Below are 18613 nucleotides of genomic sequence, written 5' to 3' on the forward strand. Positions count from 1 at the left end.
TGGCCCCAGCCCCCTGCGGTGCTGTTCTGTGCCCTCTCGCCCAGGGCACCAGGACCTGCTCTGAAAACTCCGTGGGGCCTGGCATCGGCCCGCCTTCTCTTCATCCCAGGTGTCACTCTTTGGAACACCATGTTTAAGCAGGGGCCATCTCTCGGTTTCTCTGTGTAGCCCGTGTTCAATCCTAGGGACCCTCACTCCTGGCCCCTTGTCTGCTAGTCACCTTCCACCCAAGGTTAAAAAGCACAGGGTTTCTAGCCAGGCGTGGTGTCGTGCGCCTATAGTCCCAGCTACTCAGGAAGCTGAGGCAGGAGAATCACTTGAACCCGGGAGGCAGAGGTTGCAGTGAGCCAAGATCACACCACTGCACCCCGGCCTGGGCGACAGAGCGAGACTGTCTCAAAAAAAAAAAGCACAGCGTTTGGATTCAGGCACACCTGGCTCCCATTCTGGACCTCACCTTTAACAGCTGTGTGACCATCAGCAAGTAAGTTAATCCCAAAGAGCCTCATTTGTCTCATCTGTATAATAGGGATAATTCACTGAGTCCCTTGGTCGTCCCACTGTGTTCCCATTTCCCAGCTGAGGAAACACAACAGAGAGAGGTTAGGTGTGTTGCCCAAGGTCACACAGTTGGAAGTGGCGGAGCCAGGATTCAAACCAAGTTCACGTCTCCTTCAGGGCTTTAGGACTATGTATCATAGTAAAGTGCCCTCTCACGCACCATTCTGACCACCTGGAAGTGGGCAGATAAGGGACTGGCTCAGGGTCACACAGTGAGACAGGAAGCTGGGCCTGTGCCCCCACCACACAGTACCTCCTGCCCTCAAGGCTGAGTAGAGCGTGGAGCTTCACGCATGTTGAGAGGGAAATGGAAAGAGTTGAACGCATTCATTGATTTGTTGAGCAATCTCCTACTTACTGACAGCTGAATATGGGTCAGGCTCTGTCTCAGGCACCAGCAAGGCAGCAGCAAAACAACAGTGAAAAAGACAGAGTCGACATGGCACGCACTGTCACATCGGGTGACAAGCGTCACGGAGGACAAAGTGGGGTGAGGGATGGGGAGTGAGGGGAGAAGCGGCTGCTTCAGCCAGGTGGGACTGGGAAGTCCTCTGCAGGTGAAGGCTGAGAGAAGTGAGGAGCGAGGGGGACCTGAAGACAGAGGCAGAGGGGATGGCAAGGCAAAGGCCCCACGTGGGAATGAGCCCGGCAGGTTTGAGAAGCATAAAGGCCAGTGTGGCTGGAAGGAGGGGCCAGGCAGGGGTGCAAGATGAGGACGTGGGGTGGGTGGGGGCAGCTAAGCAGAGCCTTGGGTTTCTTTGAGGCTGGTGGGAAGCTTTTGGGAGGCTTTAAAGGTTGCAGGGCAGTGGGGGTCTGATGAATGTGTGAGGCGGTTCACTCTGAGACGGAGTGAACATGAGCTACAAGGAGACAGGGGGAGGCAGAGACACTGCTGAGGGGCCTGGGGGGTTGTGGTGGTGTCCGGGCAGGGGCACTGGGGTGGAGGATACAGTGGTGACATGTGGGTTCCAGGACCACTGACTGTTGTGCAGGATCTGGCGCTAGTGGGCAGCGAGTTCCCAGGGAGGGGAACTCGTGTCAGGGATGAGAAGACAGGGGCTGGGGATGCCAGGGACTGTGGGCCCAGAGCAAAGGGGAGCTGTGACACCCAGAGAAAGGGCCCAGCCAGTGGCCTCTCCAGGGCAGTTGGGCAGGGCTGGGCTAAGGCTGAGCCAGTTGGGCTGACAAGAAGGCTTGGGCGGGACCTGACAAGGAGGACTTGCTTCAGGGTGTCAACCTGTACCAGGCTCAGGCTGCAAGGCCAGGTAGTGTCACCGTAACCCTCACCTGGTTGACACAGGGTCTGGACCCAGGGATTTCCTTCCAACCCTGTAATATCATCATGTACTTTAAACAGCTACTGGGCTGCTTGACAGTTTCTAGGGCTGAGGCAGGGCCCAAATGGTGGAGAAGAGGCAGCTAGAGGCCGGGAACTCAGAAGGGGAATCTCAGCAGAAAACACCCCCAAGGAGCTGAGTCCTGCGGGAGCTCCCCCTGCGTGAACTGACGGTGTTGTGGGAGCAGGTCCAGCCACACAAAGGAAGTTCTGGTGGAGCCGGCTCGGCAGTGGACAGTTCAAATCCTGGCCTGCCTCGGTGCTGCTGGCTTTGGTCCGCAGCTCCCTCCAGCCAGCACACACCCAGCTGGGGAGCCACTCAGGGCTGGACAGGGGTCAGGGAAAGGGCGTCCGTGTCAAGTGCCCCGGACCAAGAGGCTGGAGAAAACCTTCGGTTCCAGGCTGCCTAGGGCAAAGGTGGTGATCTTTGGCAGCGCAAAGTGCCCTGGGTTTGGGGCTGTCCTTTGGCCCCCGGTTTCAGTGCCAGCCTGGGAGTGTCCAGAGAGATGAAGTATGAGATGACTTGTCCCTCCCACCACAGTGCCCACGTGGGAGGAGGCACGCTGACCCATGCAGCCACACACGCAACACACAGGCCTCATCTCTGACTCTCCCAGGCAAGCAAAGGAGCAGACTGCAGCAGCCCTCAGATGTGACTGCTGCCTCGGAAGGAATGTTGCCTCGGAAGGAAGAGGAAGGGATCCTGGCAGCAGAGCCCACATGTGACACCAGTAACCCCCAACCCCTAAATCAGCTACCTCCATCCTGATTGGTCAATGCCTGAGCCATGCCGGTTGGTAAATATTTTGCGCATCACCTCATTCTGCGGGACCAGTGGACTCATTTGTGAAAACTACCTGGAACTCCTGTCTATCAATTTTAGCTTAGCCTTTCTTTCACGGTGTGCAAAGGGCATTCATCTCAGCAATGCAGAAGGCAACCTCCAGCTTGTCTCTCCTGAAATTGCAGCCTGGTCCTAGGAGGCTGGGGGAGGGGACACCCGTTTCCAAGTGCTCCCGGGAGGCCAGGCTGTCAGAGCTGTACTAAAATGTAAGGTTTGCTCTTGAGAAGGCTCAAAGAACCCACTTCTCATGGGAAGCGTGGAGTCCCTGCAGGGGCCCCAACTCTCATCCAGGCCTGCGAGGTCAGAGGCCCTCTCATTGGTCCCCCAGATTCGAGCTCCCGCCGTGCTTGCTGGGACTGCCAGATGTCCCTCCTGACTCCAGGGAAAGGAAGTTCCAAGCTCCTCTCCCCTCTGACCCCCATACCGTGGGTCCTGCCAGTTGCTAGTTGCTCTTCTATGTCTTCAGACCTTCCCCATCTTAAGATTCACTTTCTGCAGACCCCACCACCTCCTCAACCATTTTATCTAGCTGTGCCTCTGCATACGGGTGTGGGACCCCATGGCAGGCCAGGCCAGGGCCACTGTGCGTCACCATCCCCGTGCAGCGCCCTCCTTTAAGGCCCACTTTGGTTTCTGCTGCCCTCATTTCCTCTTCCCCTTCTGCCAGGACCTGAGCTCTTTCTCCTTCCCAGCATCATTGAACTTATTCCATCCACCTCCTCAACTCCCATTCCCTCTGCAAGTCTCAGTGATAACAGTAGCCGATGCTGACTGAGTCCTTCATCGTCTGCATCAATGATCTCAGTGAATCCGCACAGTAACCTACAAGGCAGGAATCATTACCCTCTTTTTCAGATGAGGAAACCGATCTTCCGAAGGTTCAGACTGCACATTGCAGAGCTGGACTGTGACCTACACTAAGTTTGGACCTGCCACACCATGAGGCTAGAGCCATCTCTTCACAATTCTCACTCGGGGGGCTGGGCTGGGGCCAATGGAAGCCTGAGAGAGGCCATCTCTTCCTGGTCCCCCTCCCCACTGAAAGTGCTTCCTTGACTTGAAGTCGCCCACTGCCCAGATGCTCCTCTCTCCCCTGCCCACAGGCTCAGTCCTCAATCCTCTCATCCCTCGGCCACAGTGCTCGCCCCCACACCTCCAATCATCATCTCTGGGTGGACATTCATTTCCTCTCCTGCCCACTCAGTTTCCCAGCTGGCTGGTGAACATCTGCCCCCAGAGATGCTTGGACAACCCCAACCAAATGCGTTCCACATCTAAACTCCTGATTGCCGCCCTCCCAAACCCCCTCCCTCTCTCGAGAGCCCCCTCCTTACGCCTCCTCGTTACATGGGCTCCACCTGCCAACACCAGCTCTGCCATTCTCCTCTCCCTCAGCCTCCATGAGCCAACATCGGGTTCTTCCAAGTTCCTGCCTCCAATACCACTATCCTGGTTCTCCTTCCGAAGTGCTGAGCACAGGCACCTGGAGAGCACATGCTGAGACTGTTAGAATGAACTGCCATTTGCCTCAACCATTCACTCATCCAACAGTTATTTATTGAACGCCATGGACCAGGCACCGTGCCCAGCAGCTGGGATGCAGCATTGAACACAAGACAAGCCCCTGCTCTGGAGGGGCTTACATCCCGGCAGGGTAAACAGCCAGTAACTTCAGAAACCAAATATCCAGTACGTCAGAGTGCCATGGGAAAGGTACGCTGAGCAAGGGTGGGCAGTGCCAGGGTCGGGGTGCCACTGTACAGGGTGATGGGGAGGCCCTCCTCCCTGGAGAGGGCGGCATGATCCTGGTGGGCTGAGGTCAACCGCCTGGGTCAAATGGAACACAACTGACTCTCAGGAAGACATCCCTAATACAAATCCAGGGACTTTGTTTCTTAACCTTAAAATTGGAAACACTTCTTGTTACCAGGGATAGGGGGTGGGGCTCAGCGTTTGGGGAAACAGAGTGGGAGTCTTTTGCTGAACAGACTTTTGTTTTCTTTTTTTTTTTTTTTTTTTTTTTTGAGACGAAGTCTTGCTCTGTCACCCAGGCTGGAGTGCAGTGGCGCAATCTCAGCCCACTGCAAGCTCCGCCTCCCGGGTTCACGCCATTCTCCTGCCTCAGCCTCTCCGAGTAGCTGGGACTACAGGCACCCGCCACCACGCCCGGCTAATTTTCTTTATTTTTAGTAGAGACGGGGTTTCACCGTGGTCTCGATCTCCTGACCTCGTGATCCACCCGCCTTGGCCTCCCAAAGTGCTGGGATTACAAGCGTGAGCCACCGCACCCGGCCTGACTTTTGTTTTCTTAAGTTTTGAACTACATGAATGTATTTCCTTTTTTGAAAGGAAAAATTGAAATAGGAAAGAATTTTAAGTCTTTGGAAAGAATTAATCATTTTCATGGAACTACTTCCCTCCAGGGGGCCTGTTTTCATATCTGCCAACTTCCACTGAAACATTGCAGATGGAGAACCCTCCAATGCTCCCGAGAAGGGAGACAGTCTTAACCCAGAGGACAGCATCCACCAGGCTGCACGCACTGACCCCGTGCTGGTGTGTGAGTGCAGTGCACACTGGGCTAACCATCACCACAGTGAGACTGGCACCCTCTGGGGTAGGGTAGACTCAGGAAGGTGAAAATCAGGATGTCTGCCAGGAGCTGACAAATCCCTCTGGGACTCTCATACTTCAGAGGCTCTCCAGTTTGGCTATTGCTAAACTTGGACTAGCCCCTACTACCAATCTTAATACCCATGTACCAATCATTGCTGCATCCTATTTGGAAAGCAATGGACAGACTGAAAGCCACGCTGAAAGCCCTTACTAAAGACTGGTCCACAAGATCAGATTTAGCTGCCCCTTGTTTGAGCCTTGCTCCCCTGGTGTCTTTTCTGGTGAAGCTGGGCCCAGAGGGGGTTTTACTAAGTGGGCTCCATGGTAGTGGAAGTGGTGGGGACAGAAGGCTGGCTCTATATGTGGCAGAGGCCTGAATAAACAGGGATTTGAGAGGGCTCAAGATATCCTGACTTAATCCTCAATGTGGCAGGCACAGGGCCATGGCCAGGCCTAGAGGAAGGTGGGCTATTTGGGGTATGGCCCAGCAGGACATTATGTGATCAGGTAGGGGGTAGGGAAATGGGTTACTGTCCTCTAAATATTCCATATATCACAAAGTTACTGACTGCAGTCTCCACAAATTCAGGCTGCCAGTCCGATGCACTATATCCCAACAATCTGAGCACTCTGCCAAAGATGCTCACAGAGACAACAGGAGCAGACAGAGCCTTGTTTCTCTCTTAATCTTCAGAGCCTAGAACTGAGCTTGGCCCTCACCAGGCACTTAGAAATTGCATAATGAAAGAATTTCAGATTTTTATTAGTGGCAGTGAGCACTGAAAACCCAGTATTTGGCCAGGTCCAGTGGCTCACACCTGTAATCCCAACATGTTTTGGAGGCCAAGGTGGGAGGATGGCTTGAGGTAAGGAGTTAGAGACCAGCCTGTGCAACACAGTGAGACCTTATTCTACTAAAAAAATAAAATTAGCCAGGAGTGGTGGTTGCATGCCTGTGGTTCCAGCTACTTAGCAGGCTGAGGTGAGAGGATCACTTGACCCCGGGGCTTCAAGGCTACAGTGAGCCATGATCACACCACTGTACTCCAGCCTGAGCCACAGTGTGAGACCCCCATCTCACAAAAAAAAGGAAAGCCTAGTATTCTATACAACCTTAACCTATTTTTTTTTTTCTTTGAGACGGAGTCTTGCTGTGTCGCCCAGGCTGGAGTGTAGTGGTGCGATCTCAGCTCACTGCAAGCTCTGCCTCCTGGGTTCACGCCATTCTCCTGCCTCAGCCTCCTGAGTAGCTGGGACTACAGGCGTCCACCACCACAGCTGGCTAATTTTTTGTATTTTTAGTAAAGACGGGGTTCCACTGTGTTAGCTAGGATGGTCTCGATCTCCTGACCTTGTGATCCGCCCGCCTCGGCCTCTCAAAGTGCTGGGATTACAGGCTTGAGCTACCACACCCGGCCAACCTTAACCTATTTTTTAAAAAGATGTTTATGGCTTTGCTGATAGCAGGCTGGAAAGCTAGCTGAATGTGCAGGCAACCTCAAGTAGTTAATGAAAAACTATTGTGGCTTGTCCAAAGGGATTGAGTTTTCCAAATAAAAAAGTGGGCTTCAGTTTTATGCCATTGTAAGAGGCCATGTGAGGGATATCTGGATGCCCACTTTGAATCTGTAGGACCACTCCATGATTTTTTAAAACCATTGGTTTCTGGCAGGCAAAACATTCAAAATCTAGGCTATCCCAGGAAATCTAGGACAAGGGCAGTCCTGCAGTAATGCATTAAACCACGTAACAAACAAACTCAAGAAGAGGGATGTGGCTGTGGATTTGTGACCCTCAACATAACATGTACCACCTTGGGCTTTGGCTTCAACATCAGTTAAATGGAGGGACACAGAAGACTCTTTGGCTCTTATACTCTATGACATGATCACTGGCCACCTCAGAAAATCAAGCCTATCTAGACCACGGTTTGTGAGAAGTCAGACTCTCTGAGGCTCAGTTTCCTTACCTATGAAAAAGAAGATGATAACATTGGGAGAAGCCATCTTCAGCAGTGAGGAAAGAAAAGGACAATGAAGTCAAGTGAGCAGTCTCGAATCTCAGCCCTGTGTAATCTAAGGGAAGGTTACTGGAGCTGGGTCTACTTTCTTCATCTGCAAAATGAGGAGAAGAATGTCTGTTGTAAGGACTGTTGAATGATCTTGCTCATGCCAACTTACAGAAGGTACAAAATAAACACTGATCTCCTTTATTCTGATTTCACATTCAGCAAATGTGAGAGAAATATGAATGTACTGAAATGTCTGCCAGAAAAAAGAAAATCCAACCCTTCAAAAGAATGAGATCAGGGGTTTTGACATCTATTCACCTACACTTCCCTCTTCCACAGTAAGCGGCCCACCTTCTGACCCACACTGCCCATCTCTGCACTTATCATGGAGCTTTCAAGAGTGAGGATCAGAGGCTGTATGGAGCAGCAGGCACAAACCACAGGGAGCGCTGTTCAAAAATGGAAAACGAGGTGGCCCCGACACCGGGTGCTGCTGGGCACCCTCTCAGACCTGCCCTGCAACAGCATCAGGAGGCTGAGAGTCCCCAGCCAGAAGGCCCAAGAGGGGCCCAGGCTGGAAACTTTGCCACAAAGCAGCCCTCATCTTAAGGTGGCTCAACACCATACCTGAGATCTAGCCCATGCGACAGTATGGAAGCAGGAGGCCCTACTCCACCACAGAAAGAACATTTATGGGTGCCTAAGCTCTGGGAGAATGGCACCTGAGGGAACAGGGCGTGCCCACAAGCAGAGCTCGGGGAGGGAGAAGAGGCAGCCCTGCTCCTAGTTGCAGCCAGCGTGCGTCATGTCCAGGCCCCAAAAGGGTGACCCTGGCTCAGGTTCTCATGCTCCAGAAGCTGGCCCAGGTGGCAGTGGGTTCCCTATGGAGGCAGCTCATCATTCACAACACAGCAACAAACCTTCTGCTCTCATGAGGAGAATGTATTTTAAACTTGGAAAGAGTCATAATTCTGGGACGTTTCACATGTTGCCAGCTTTAACCTTCTATAGACACAGGGCCTCTCCTCTGTGAGGAGGGACCTCTGGCATGTGTGGGCGTGTGGTGGGTCCCTCTCCCTATTAGCAAAAATGTGTTGGGCATGAGCCAGGTTTATGATTTGGATTGTGTCCTGCACATAACACCTGTAAGAATACAACTGGGACTAGGACAGTGCGGGAAGCATATTCTTCATGAGGCGGTAACCAAAAGGCTTGGCTATACAAAAGGATTCTGGTGGCCGGGCACTGTGGCTCACACCTGTAATGGCAGCACTTTGGGAGGCCAAGGCGGGTGGATCACTTGAGGTCCAGGAGTTCGAGACCAGCCTGGCCAACATGGTGAAACCCTGTCTCTACTAAACATACAACAATTAGCTGAGCATGGTGGTGGGCGCCTGTAATCCCAGCTACTGGGGAGGCTGAGACAGGAGAATTGCTTGAACCCGGGAAGGAGAGGTTGCAGTGAGCCGAGATTGCACCACTGCACTCCAGCCTGGGTGACAGAGCAAGACTCCATCTCAAAAACAAACAAACAAACAAACAAACAAACAAAAAAGGATTCTGGGTGTAACAATCTCAGTAGAGCCAGCGGGTGACTCTGGTTCTCCTAAAATTCTGCCCTTATTTGCCACTCACACCCCCAAATCTGAAGGGCCAGCCCTTTTCTACCTATGACACCTCACCAGCAAGTAAAGGGCACAGGACCTCAGAAGTCTGTGGTGCTGAGGATGAAGACTCTAGTCGGAGAAGGTGCTCAGCCCTGGTGAGGAGGTTCTGGGAAGCAGGTGGGCCTGCTCAATGCAGTCCCTAACCCTTGGGAGCATCCATGTGAGAGGTAAAGGTGCAAGTGACTTGGGCATGCTGACTCCCTGCTGAGGAAGGCAGGGCCCCTCACATCTGCAGTGGCCGTGTGCATCAGAGAACGGCATGGCTGCACATGTGAGAACTGGGTGCACCCGAGCAGTGTCAATAGGAATCCCTTCCCTATTCCATGCCAAACAGTCTTCCCCAGACACAAAGGTTCCGGGTCCTGAGGCTTGACTCTTCTAAGGCTCAAAATGGGTTCTGTTTCCAGACGTGCTTGTCTTTGCTTGTCTTAAGGACTCTATTTCAGCCCAATCCTTGACCCTCAGACAAACTGGGACAGGTTGGGAACTTTGATGTTGAGATCGCCAATGTTGATGTTCCGAGGAATCTCTGGCAGGTTGATGTTTTTCACAGCAGACACAGCCCGCGCAGGGGCTGCTGAAAGGCCACCCTGAGAAGAAATGAGAGGCGAGTATGAGACAAATTCTCAGTGTTATCTGCTTAATGCTAAAAAAAAAAAAAAAAAAAGCAAAAACAAAAACAAACAAGCAGGATGGGCACAGTGGCTCACGCCTATAATCCCAGCACTTCGGGAGGCCGCGGTGGGTGGGTCACCTGAGGTCAGGAGTTCAAGACCGGCCTGGCCAACATGGTGAAACCCCATCTTTACCAAAAATACAAAAACTGGCCAGGTGTGGTGGCGGGCCCCTATAGTACCAGCTACTAGGGAGGCTGAGGCAGGCTTGAACCCGGGAGGCGGAGGTTGCAGTGAGCTGAGATCGCCCCACTGCACTCCAACCTGGGCAACAGAGTGAGACTCTGTCTCAAACAAACAAACTAACAGGTGAGGGATGCCTAGAAAAATTCCAAACTGAGCACACACAACTGAAGTTTTAACTTTCCCCCCTTATTCCTCAAAAGTAGCCAACAAAACAATCTTGAGGTTAGATGGGGTTTGGCACAGGGATCCAAAGCCTGCAGTCCTACTAGACTACCAGCTCCTCAGAGGCGGGGTGTGGCCTATACAGTTTCACAGCCCCAGCATCTCACAGTGCCTGGCACATGGTGGGTACCCAATAAATGCTGAAATAATCTAAGGTGATTTGTCAGGGGCACTTTTCTGGTTACAAAACAAAACAAAACCCTTTCCTCAAGAGACTAAAGACTCTTATTGAAACGTGCAAAGTCACAGGGAAGTTCTTAAAAGGAAAAGGACAGTCACAGCTCTAGGGCAGCTGCTTGCCAACTAATAATGTGAGATGAAAAGAGCTGGCTTTGGAAGTGTCATGTGGCAACAAGCTGGGAGAAGGTGGGGGGTATCACAGATAAAGAAGGGTTGGTGACAAAACGCAAAGAGTATGCACATCTACAGTGAACCCCCATCTGGCAGGCTCACCCCCATGTGGAGAGAATGGCAAAAGTGGATGAAAACTCTCTCACAATCATTTTTCCCCTATTGCCTTCTTTCCGGATACCAACTCCGATTCTGCCCTCACCTAGCAAGTCTCCATTTCTTCTCATTTCCAACCCCCTTGCCTCTGACTCACCTACTATTCCTGGAATCTTCCCAGCCTACATTTCTAAAAGAACTATAGCTGCCACAATAGCTGTGGTCTGGAAAAGCTTCTTCCACAGGACTGCCAGTCCTCACAGAAAGAAGAATTCCTGGTTTCGCAAGATCAAGTTCCGTTATACAAGGCAAAGAAGCTCTTTAAGACACTCAGATAATTAAAGAGGTAATTTGTTCTGCTATTTCTGCATGTGAAAGTATACGTCTGTAACCTCTGTGCTCTGGTAAGGCTGAGGAAGGGGACGGAGAGACCTCAGAGGGATAGGACAGAATTTATGTGAACATCTGTATCAAGCCCAGCACCATGTGGGGGTGGACTGGGGTATGTTATTTTCAAGCCTAGCCCAAACTCTACTGTAGTTTTTTATGAGGCTAACTGGAAATAAGGAAATTGGCAACTCTGAGGTCTGAAAGACACCATGAGAAACAGCTGCTGGGAGGTCAGACTCTTAGAGCACACAAACTAGGAGACCACACTGGACTAGGGAAGAGGGTTCTGGGTCCCTCCAGGGAACGAGTGGCTTTCAAAGGAGGAATTACAAACCACAAACATGGGCCATAACCCCCAAGCTAGAAGCTGTTTGCCTTCCCCTGCCATCTGGCTTTTCTATTTGCTCTTCTACCCTGAAAGTCTGAGATTTCAAACCTTGTTACCTGTTTAATTTTCAGGGCTGGTTGACCTTCAAATCCACGAGTTTCAATGGACTCAAGAAAGAAAGAAGATGAGTATCATTTCCTGAGGTTTCACAGCAGCACAAACCAACACATGTACACACTCCTGCCTCTGCCCAGGTTTTCTCTACCCAGCCAGGGCTAGAGCACAGCTGCTTACTCACCTCGGATTTCTCCAGCCTGTTCTGAGCTTCAATCTGAGCCACGATTTCATTCATGTTTGTTTCCAACACCATCCCACCCATCACCACCTCCTGGAGGATGTAGTGCACCTAAAGGGGAAGCAAAAATCAGAAGAGTCAGAATACTCTGTGGTGGTCAGAGTGTAACCCACGAGGTTTCCTTTTCCTGCAGCAGCAGAGTGGTCAGAGATGACATGTCCTGACTCACAACTCAGACACTCAAGCCCCCTTGCCCAGTGACACAACGAGGGGTCTCTCCCAGGTCTTGGCACATGGCATCACGAATCTCTCCCCTCAGCAGCGAGGTGGTAGCTATGAGCACAGGCTTCAAAGTCAGACAGCTCTTGTTTAAATTCTGACTCTGCTACTTGCTAGCTGGGTGGCCCTGGGCAAATTACCTTTAAAGTGCTTCAGCTTCCTTCCAGGATTGCAGTGAGGACTGGATGAGATAAATGTGTGTAAAGCACCAAGCCTGGTGCCCAGGACACACTGGGATCTAAGTAAGTAATGGTGGCTTTCATTATTAATATTACCATCATCAACACTGACTGTCATTAAGTAGGTCCAGCTATGACAGAATAATCCCTATCCAAGCAACTGAAATGAATGTCTTCCACCTTCTATAAGGCAGATCCTCCAGCCTGAGCTCCACTGAAGGGACGTGATCAGAGCAAGATAGAGCCCAATTCCTTTGCACCTCTCCTCACCTCATTTCTTACTGCTTAGATTAGAAAGCAGATTGAGCATAAACACCTTTCTAAGCATAAGGCTCACATTTGGGCTTAGGTTCCATCTAGCTAGCAGTCATCTAAACAAAGCTGAATCTCAGTGTACCTAACTGCTGTGATGGGACAGAGGTGACTCAACTACTGTACCCCTTCGTGGTAGGAAAGCTGTCACAGAAAGCCCTGAGTGGGTCAAAGCAGAGATGCCTACTGTGGTTCATAAGAAGTGGTACTCCATATTTCAAACCAAATCACATCAAATGGCCCTCAAGGTGCTTTGGGCCAAGTTGGGAAGATAGCAAGTACAACCTTCTATTGTTAACTAAGTGCCAAATGATTGAGATAGTCCTGGGGAAGTCAGAGAAGAAAGGGAACAGTGGCTAGAGAGATCAGAGTTTCACAGAGACAGTGGGAGGATGGAAGCTGGGCTCTGACATTAGAGAGGCAGGAGAAAGAATTTCAGGTAGATGTTGGAAGGAGCAATTCAGCTGGTGTATGGGCAGGTATGGGGAGCTCCGGGGTCTGGCTGGGATGGCAACTTTATGCAGGAGAGAGGCTAAGACAAGGCTGTGAAGGTAATTTGGGTCTGGAGCAGGGCTTCTTAGCCTGGGTACTAGTGACATCTGGGGCCAGATAATCCTCTGCTGTGGGGCTGTCCTGTCACTGTGGCCTGTTCTCTAGCATCCCTGGTCTCTACTCCTCCAGCCTGACAATCAAAAATGTCTCCAGAATTGTCATATGTGTTCCAGGGGGCAAACTCACCCCAGCTGAGAACCACTGGTCCAGAGTCTAGAGTCAACCACCAGTTTACTCTGTCAGCAATGCAGAGTCAAGAAGAAAGATGTGTCTGCATATCTGGGCACTGTGCACTTCCGACATCTGAAATTCTCTGGCATTGGCTCCCTGTATTTTGCCCTCACTAAGTGCAGGGAACTTCTGATCTTGAGGACAGAGTATAATAAATCAAATGTGTTCTCTTGCATGTGTGCCCACATTGAGCCTTATTAACCACTGTTCTGTCTACACACACACAGTCTCACGAGGTGTTCTTACATTTTATACAATATGAATTATTCATTCACTATATGCAAATGAGGATTTAATGGTAAAAGTCTCATATTTAGATAATTTACAAAATGTTAAACAAGACTGGTTTCAAAATTATTCCCTGGGGGAATTCCACTGTTTATACTTCCCCATCAAGAAATAGGCCTCTGAAAACAGTATGGTGGTTCCTCAGAAAGATTAAAAACAGAATTACCATATGGCCCAGCAATTCCACTTTTGGGTATACACTCGAAAGAACTGAAAGTAAAGACTTGAAGAGAATGTGTACACCCATGTTCATAGCAGTATTATTCACAACAGCCAAAAGGTGGAAGCAGCCCAAGTGTCCATGAACAGATGACTGGATCAACAAAATGTGCCATAGAAATACAACAGAATATTATTCAGCCTTAAAAAGGAAAGGAATTCTTTTTTTTTTCATCTGAATTGAGATGCTGTAAAAGGAAAGGGAATTCTGAGACACAGTGTAACACGGATGAACCCTGAAGATACTATAAGTGAAACAACCTACACACAAAAGGATGAGGACTGTGTGATTCCACTCCTGTGAGGTACCCAGAGTAGTCAAATTCAGAGACGGAAACTGGCATGGGGGCTGCCATGGGCAGGGGGAAGAGGGCAGTGGTGGCTGTTGTTTAATGTGCACAGAGGTGCTGTTTTGCAAGATGAAGAGCTCTGGAGATGGACGGTGGTGGCGACTGCACAACAATGTGGATATACTTAATGCCACAGAACTGTAAGCTTAAAAATGGTGAAGACAGGAAACTTTATGTTACATATTTTACCACAATTTAATAAAAAAGGAGAGAAATAGTCCTCTCTACCTGCACTTTCAGTATTTATTCCTTTTGTTTAGCCAATCCCTGTGTGGGTAGAAAGTAGTACTTGTTGAGTATCTATTATGAACCAAGTACTTTATGTAACTTACCTTAATTTTACAACATTCATCTAAGATAGGTAATATAACCTTCACTTTATTATTATTATTACTATTATTATTTGAGGCCGAGTCTCGCTCTGTCATCCAGGCTGGAGTACAGTGGTGTGAACTTGGCTCACTGCAACCTCCTCCTCCTGGGTTCAAGCGATTCTCCCAAGTCAGCCTCCTGAGTAGCTGGGATTATAGGCACCCGCCACCACGCCCAGCTAATTTTTATATTTTTAGTAGAGTTGGGGTTTCCTCATGTTGGCCAGGCTGGTCTGGAACTCCTGACCTCAGATGCTCCTGCTGCCTTGGCCTCCCAAAGTGCTGAGATTACAGGCGTGAACCACCACGCCTGGCCTGCCTTCATTTTATATATGAAGAAATTGATACATTTTATATATGAGGAAAAGGCAATAAAATGATCCCAATGTCATGTATATTAGTAGCAGAATGGTGTTGATCCCAGAGCTCATGTTCTACCCTTTATATCATACTTCCTCAGAATCCCAAACTGTGTCTTCTACTCTATTCATCCCTGACCCCTAGTCCACATGAAATCATTTAAGACTTGCCTTTGGTGTGTCAAGATCTTGTATTAATTCTTCCATGCTTTATCTCCAAGGCCTAGAACAATGCTCAGAGTAGGCATGCTAAATGAATGAAAGGCTTTCCATATATCTGAGTAGCATATTCCTTGGGCTTTAGGGACTTCGAAGATAGACAACAGTGTGGTGGTGGGGGCTTTCTGGAGAAGGTATAGTAAAAGGCCTAACACATGATGTCGTGGAGACTAGTGGCTGGTTAACAGAAAAAGTCAGTTAAAACTTCTTATTTAACACTGCATCATAAAGTCAGCATTTTCAAATGCTGTTCAAAATATGTTCCAAATGCAAAAAGAAGAAATAAAAATGCAAACTCCATTTTTGTTATAACTACAGGATATCCAAAATTGCAAACCCCCAAACAGGTGAAAAAGCTGTCAAAAGCAGGGAGCTCAGGCAGGGACTCCTTTGCTTCACAGAAGGAAAAGAAGAAAGGATGCTACAGGGAGAGGACAGGGGAGCTGGTGATCTCAGAAAGATCTGCAAAAATATGTTCTTCCTGCGGGTAAAGGACACACTCCAGTACCAAATTAATTCCTTGTTTTTGGAAGGCAGGAACTTCCTTGGACCTGAAGTTTTGAGGCTAAATGAGAAATCACACAAGCTGCATTGCCTCACAGAGGTGGTCTCTGTGGTAGTAGAGAAGACATCCTTTGCATTGTGGAGATGCTAAGAGAGGCCTTGCCTATCTCGATTGGCTGGCTAGAGACTAAGGGTAAACGGACTCACCCAGAACCCTAAATCAAGGGAACAACTGTAGCCAGCCCACCGTTTTGGTAGCTCCCCCAACAAACATCCTGCAAAACAGCTGGTCCTGAAAAGCTTGCCTATTTAAAGATAAGTATACAAAAAATCTAAACAGGATCTATATAAATATACAATAAGAAAAAATTGGAAAGAAATAGGAAAACCAAATGGCAGACTAAGACTACAGACTGGAAAAGGGCCTCCATGGACTAGATACAATGGTAATAAAATATTTTACACAACAAAAACTTGATAAAATAGTTGTCTCTATGAAATGAGAACTCAAAGCAGAAATACAAGAACTTTAGCAGAGGTAGGGAGACGAGAAGAGAAGACAAGCTGTATACTAGCAGAACTGAGGAAAGAAGTGAAAGGAAAAATACTGTTATAGAAATGAAGGTGAAACTGGAAGAAGCAAAGGGAGAAGAAAGTGCTACCAACACACTAGGAACAAAAGGAGAGAAACGGAAAAAAAAAATGCAACCAAAAAGGGCTAAAAGAAATAGAGAAGAAACAGTTACAAAAGACAGCAAAGGAGATGTAATATTTGCATAAAAGGAAAGTTTAACATGAATGGGAAAAATATGTAAAGATATGTTCATAAAGATAGAATCTAAGATGTTTCTGAACTATAAGAGGATTGGGGCCTACATACTGAAAGGTCACACTGTATCCCAGGAAAACAAATTCAGAATAGGTAGCACCAAGATACACCTTTAGGTAAGGTTTCTGGGTTCCTGCAACCAGGCAAACAGATCAAATCACTTAAAAGAGAAACAAAATAATGAAAATTTCCACATTAATATTTAATGCTAACAGAAAATGGAACAACACCTGCAAAATTCTCAAGGACAGAAAGTGTGACTCAAGGACTTTATTTTTATTTTTATTTTTGAGACAGAGTCTCGCTCTGTTGCCAGGCTGCAGTGCAGTGGCGCGATCTTGGCTCAGTGCAACCTCCACCTCCTGGGTTCAAGCGATTCTCTTGCCTCAGCCTCCCGAGTAGCTGGGACTATAGGCACGTGCCACCATGCCCAGCTAATTTTTGTATTTTTAGTAGAAACAGGGTTTTACCATGTTGGCCAGGATGGTCTGGATCTATTGACCTTGTGATCCGCCCACCTTGGCCTCCCAAAGTGCTGGGATTACAGGCGTGAGCCACTGTGCCCAGCAGACTCAAGGACTTTATACCTAGTCAACTGTCCAGCAAGCGTAACAGAATGGGGACCATTGTTCCCAAGTATTTCTTTTTTTCTTTTTTTTTGAGACAGGGTTTCACTCTTGTTGTCCAGACTGGAGTGCAATGGCGCGATCTCCACTCACCGCAACCTCTGCCTCCCCGGTTCAAGCGATTCTCCTGCTTCAGCCTCCTGAGTAGCTGGGATTACAGGCATGTGCCACCACGCCTGGCTAATTTTGTATTTTTCGTAGAGATGGGGTTTCTCCATGTTGGTCAGGCTAGTCTCAAACTCCCAACCTCAGGTGATCCGCCTGCCTCAGCCTCCCAAAGTGCTGGGATTACAAGCATGAGCCACCACACCCGGCCAAGTATTTCTTAAGGAATCTACAAAAGGAAGCACTTGTGCCAACTAAGAGGTGACTGGAAAAACTATGGCAGGGCCAGACCTGGTGGCTCATGCCTGTAATCCCAGCACTTTGGGAGGCCAAGGTGGGTGGATCATTTGAGGTCAGGAGTTCAAGACCAGCCTGGCCAACATGGTGAAACTCCATCTCTACTAAAAATACAAAAATTAGCCAGGTGTGGTGGCACGCACCTGTAATCCCAGCTACTCAGGAGGCTGAGGCAGAATCGCTTGAACCCGGGAGGTGGAGGCTGCAGTGAGCTGAGATCGTGCCATTGTACTCTAGCCTGGTGACGGAGCGAGACTCTGTCTCAGAAAACAAAACAACAACAACAACAAAAAAAAAGTTAGCCGGGTAGAAGTGGCATGTGCCTGTAATTCCAGCTATTTGGGAGGCTGGAGCAGGAGAACCACCTGAACCCAGGAGGAGGAGGTTACAGTGAGCCAAGATCGTGCCATTGCACTCCAGCCTGGGCAACAAGAGTGAAACTCCTACTCAAAAACAAAAACAAAACAAAAAACTATGGCAAAAACTTGCGGTGAGCACTGAAAACTACTTAACTGTAGGTCTAAGACTAAAATAGGATTAGGGTAACAACAGAGCGTCAATACTATATGCTTTGATGATGTATAAAACTCCAGCTAGCAAAAACTAGGAAGAGAAGAGGGGAAAAAGGAGGGAGGTAGAATACAAACACTGATTTCCTCACCCTCAGTAACTAAGAGTCCATGGATAGCATTTAAAACTAAAGTAATAAAGATATGGTTAATCTGACTTTTACTGTGACTTTTCCCATGAATGACCAAGCCTACCGTCATTGTTATAAATAACAAAACTTTGAGAGCCACTGAACTTTTGGCTAGGGCCAAAAAACTCTTTTTCTTTTTTTTTTTTTTTTGAGACAGGGTCTTGCTCTCTCACCCAGGCTGGAGTGCAGTGCCATGATTATAGCTCACTGCAGCCTTGAACTCCTGGGCTCCAGCAATCCTCCTGCCTCAGTCTCCTAAGTAGCTGGGCCTATAGGCACGTGCCACCATGCCCAGCTTTTTTTTTTTTTTTTAATTTTTAAGTAGAGATGAGGTCTTGCTATGTTGCTCAGGCTGGTCTTGAACTCCTGAGCTCAAGGAATCCTCCCGCCTCAGCCTTCAAAAGTATTGGGATTACAGGTGTGAGCCAATGTACCCAACCCAGAAGGATCTCTTCTGCTGATTAGAGTTTTTTGCAATAATGGCAAAAAACTCACTCAGAATGCATCATCTACAATTTCCAGTTTCTCTAAAGTTAGAACTCAGACTGCTGTGAAACAGTAAGTAAAGAATCCTAGATTTTTAGGATCCCTCCACCTCCATTCTTCCATAGTTATC

The 18613-nt window shown here is 48.8% G+C and overlaps 1 protein-coding gene across 1 annotated transcript in view; it reads right to left on the bottom strand.

Annotated features, from left to right (window-relative positions):
- Positions 1–7543: 7543 nt before the first annotated feature.
- AP3S2 (adaptor related protein complex 3 subunit sigma 2) overlaps positions 7544–18613 on the bottom strand; it is a 43769-nt gene continuing 32699 nt past the window's right edge. Inside the window, exons 5-6 of the mRNA XM_030815013.1 lie at positions 11581–11688; positions 7544–9625 (exon numbers count right to left, since the gene is read on the bottom strand). Of these exons, the coding sequence (XP_030670873.1) occupies positions 9497–9625; positions 11581–11688 (237 nt within the window). The 3' untranslated portion in view covers positions 7544–9496. The remainder of the gene's footprint in view (positions 9626–11580; positions 11689–18613) is intronic.

This window comes from Nomascus leucogenys, chromosome 6, assembly GCF_006542625.1.
Source record: "Nomascus leucogenys isolate Asia chromosome 6, Asia_NLE_v1, whole genome shotgun sequence".
NCBI classification, from domain to species: Eukaryota; Metazoa; Chordata; class Mammalia; order Primates; family Hylobatidae; genus Nomascus; species Nomascus leucogenys.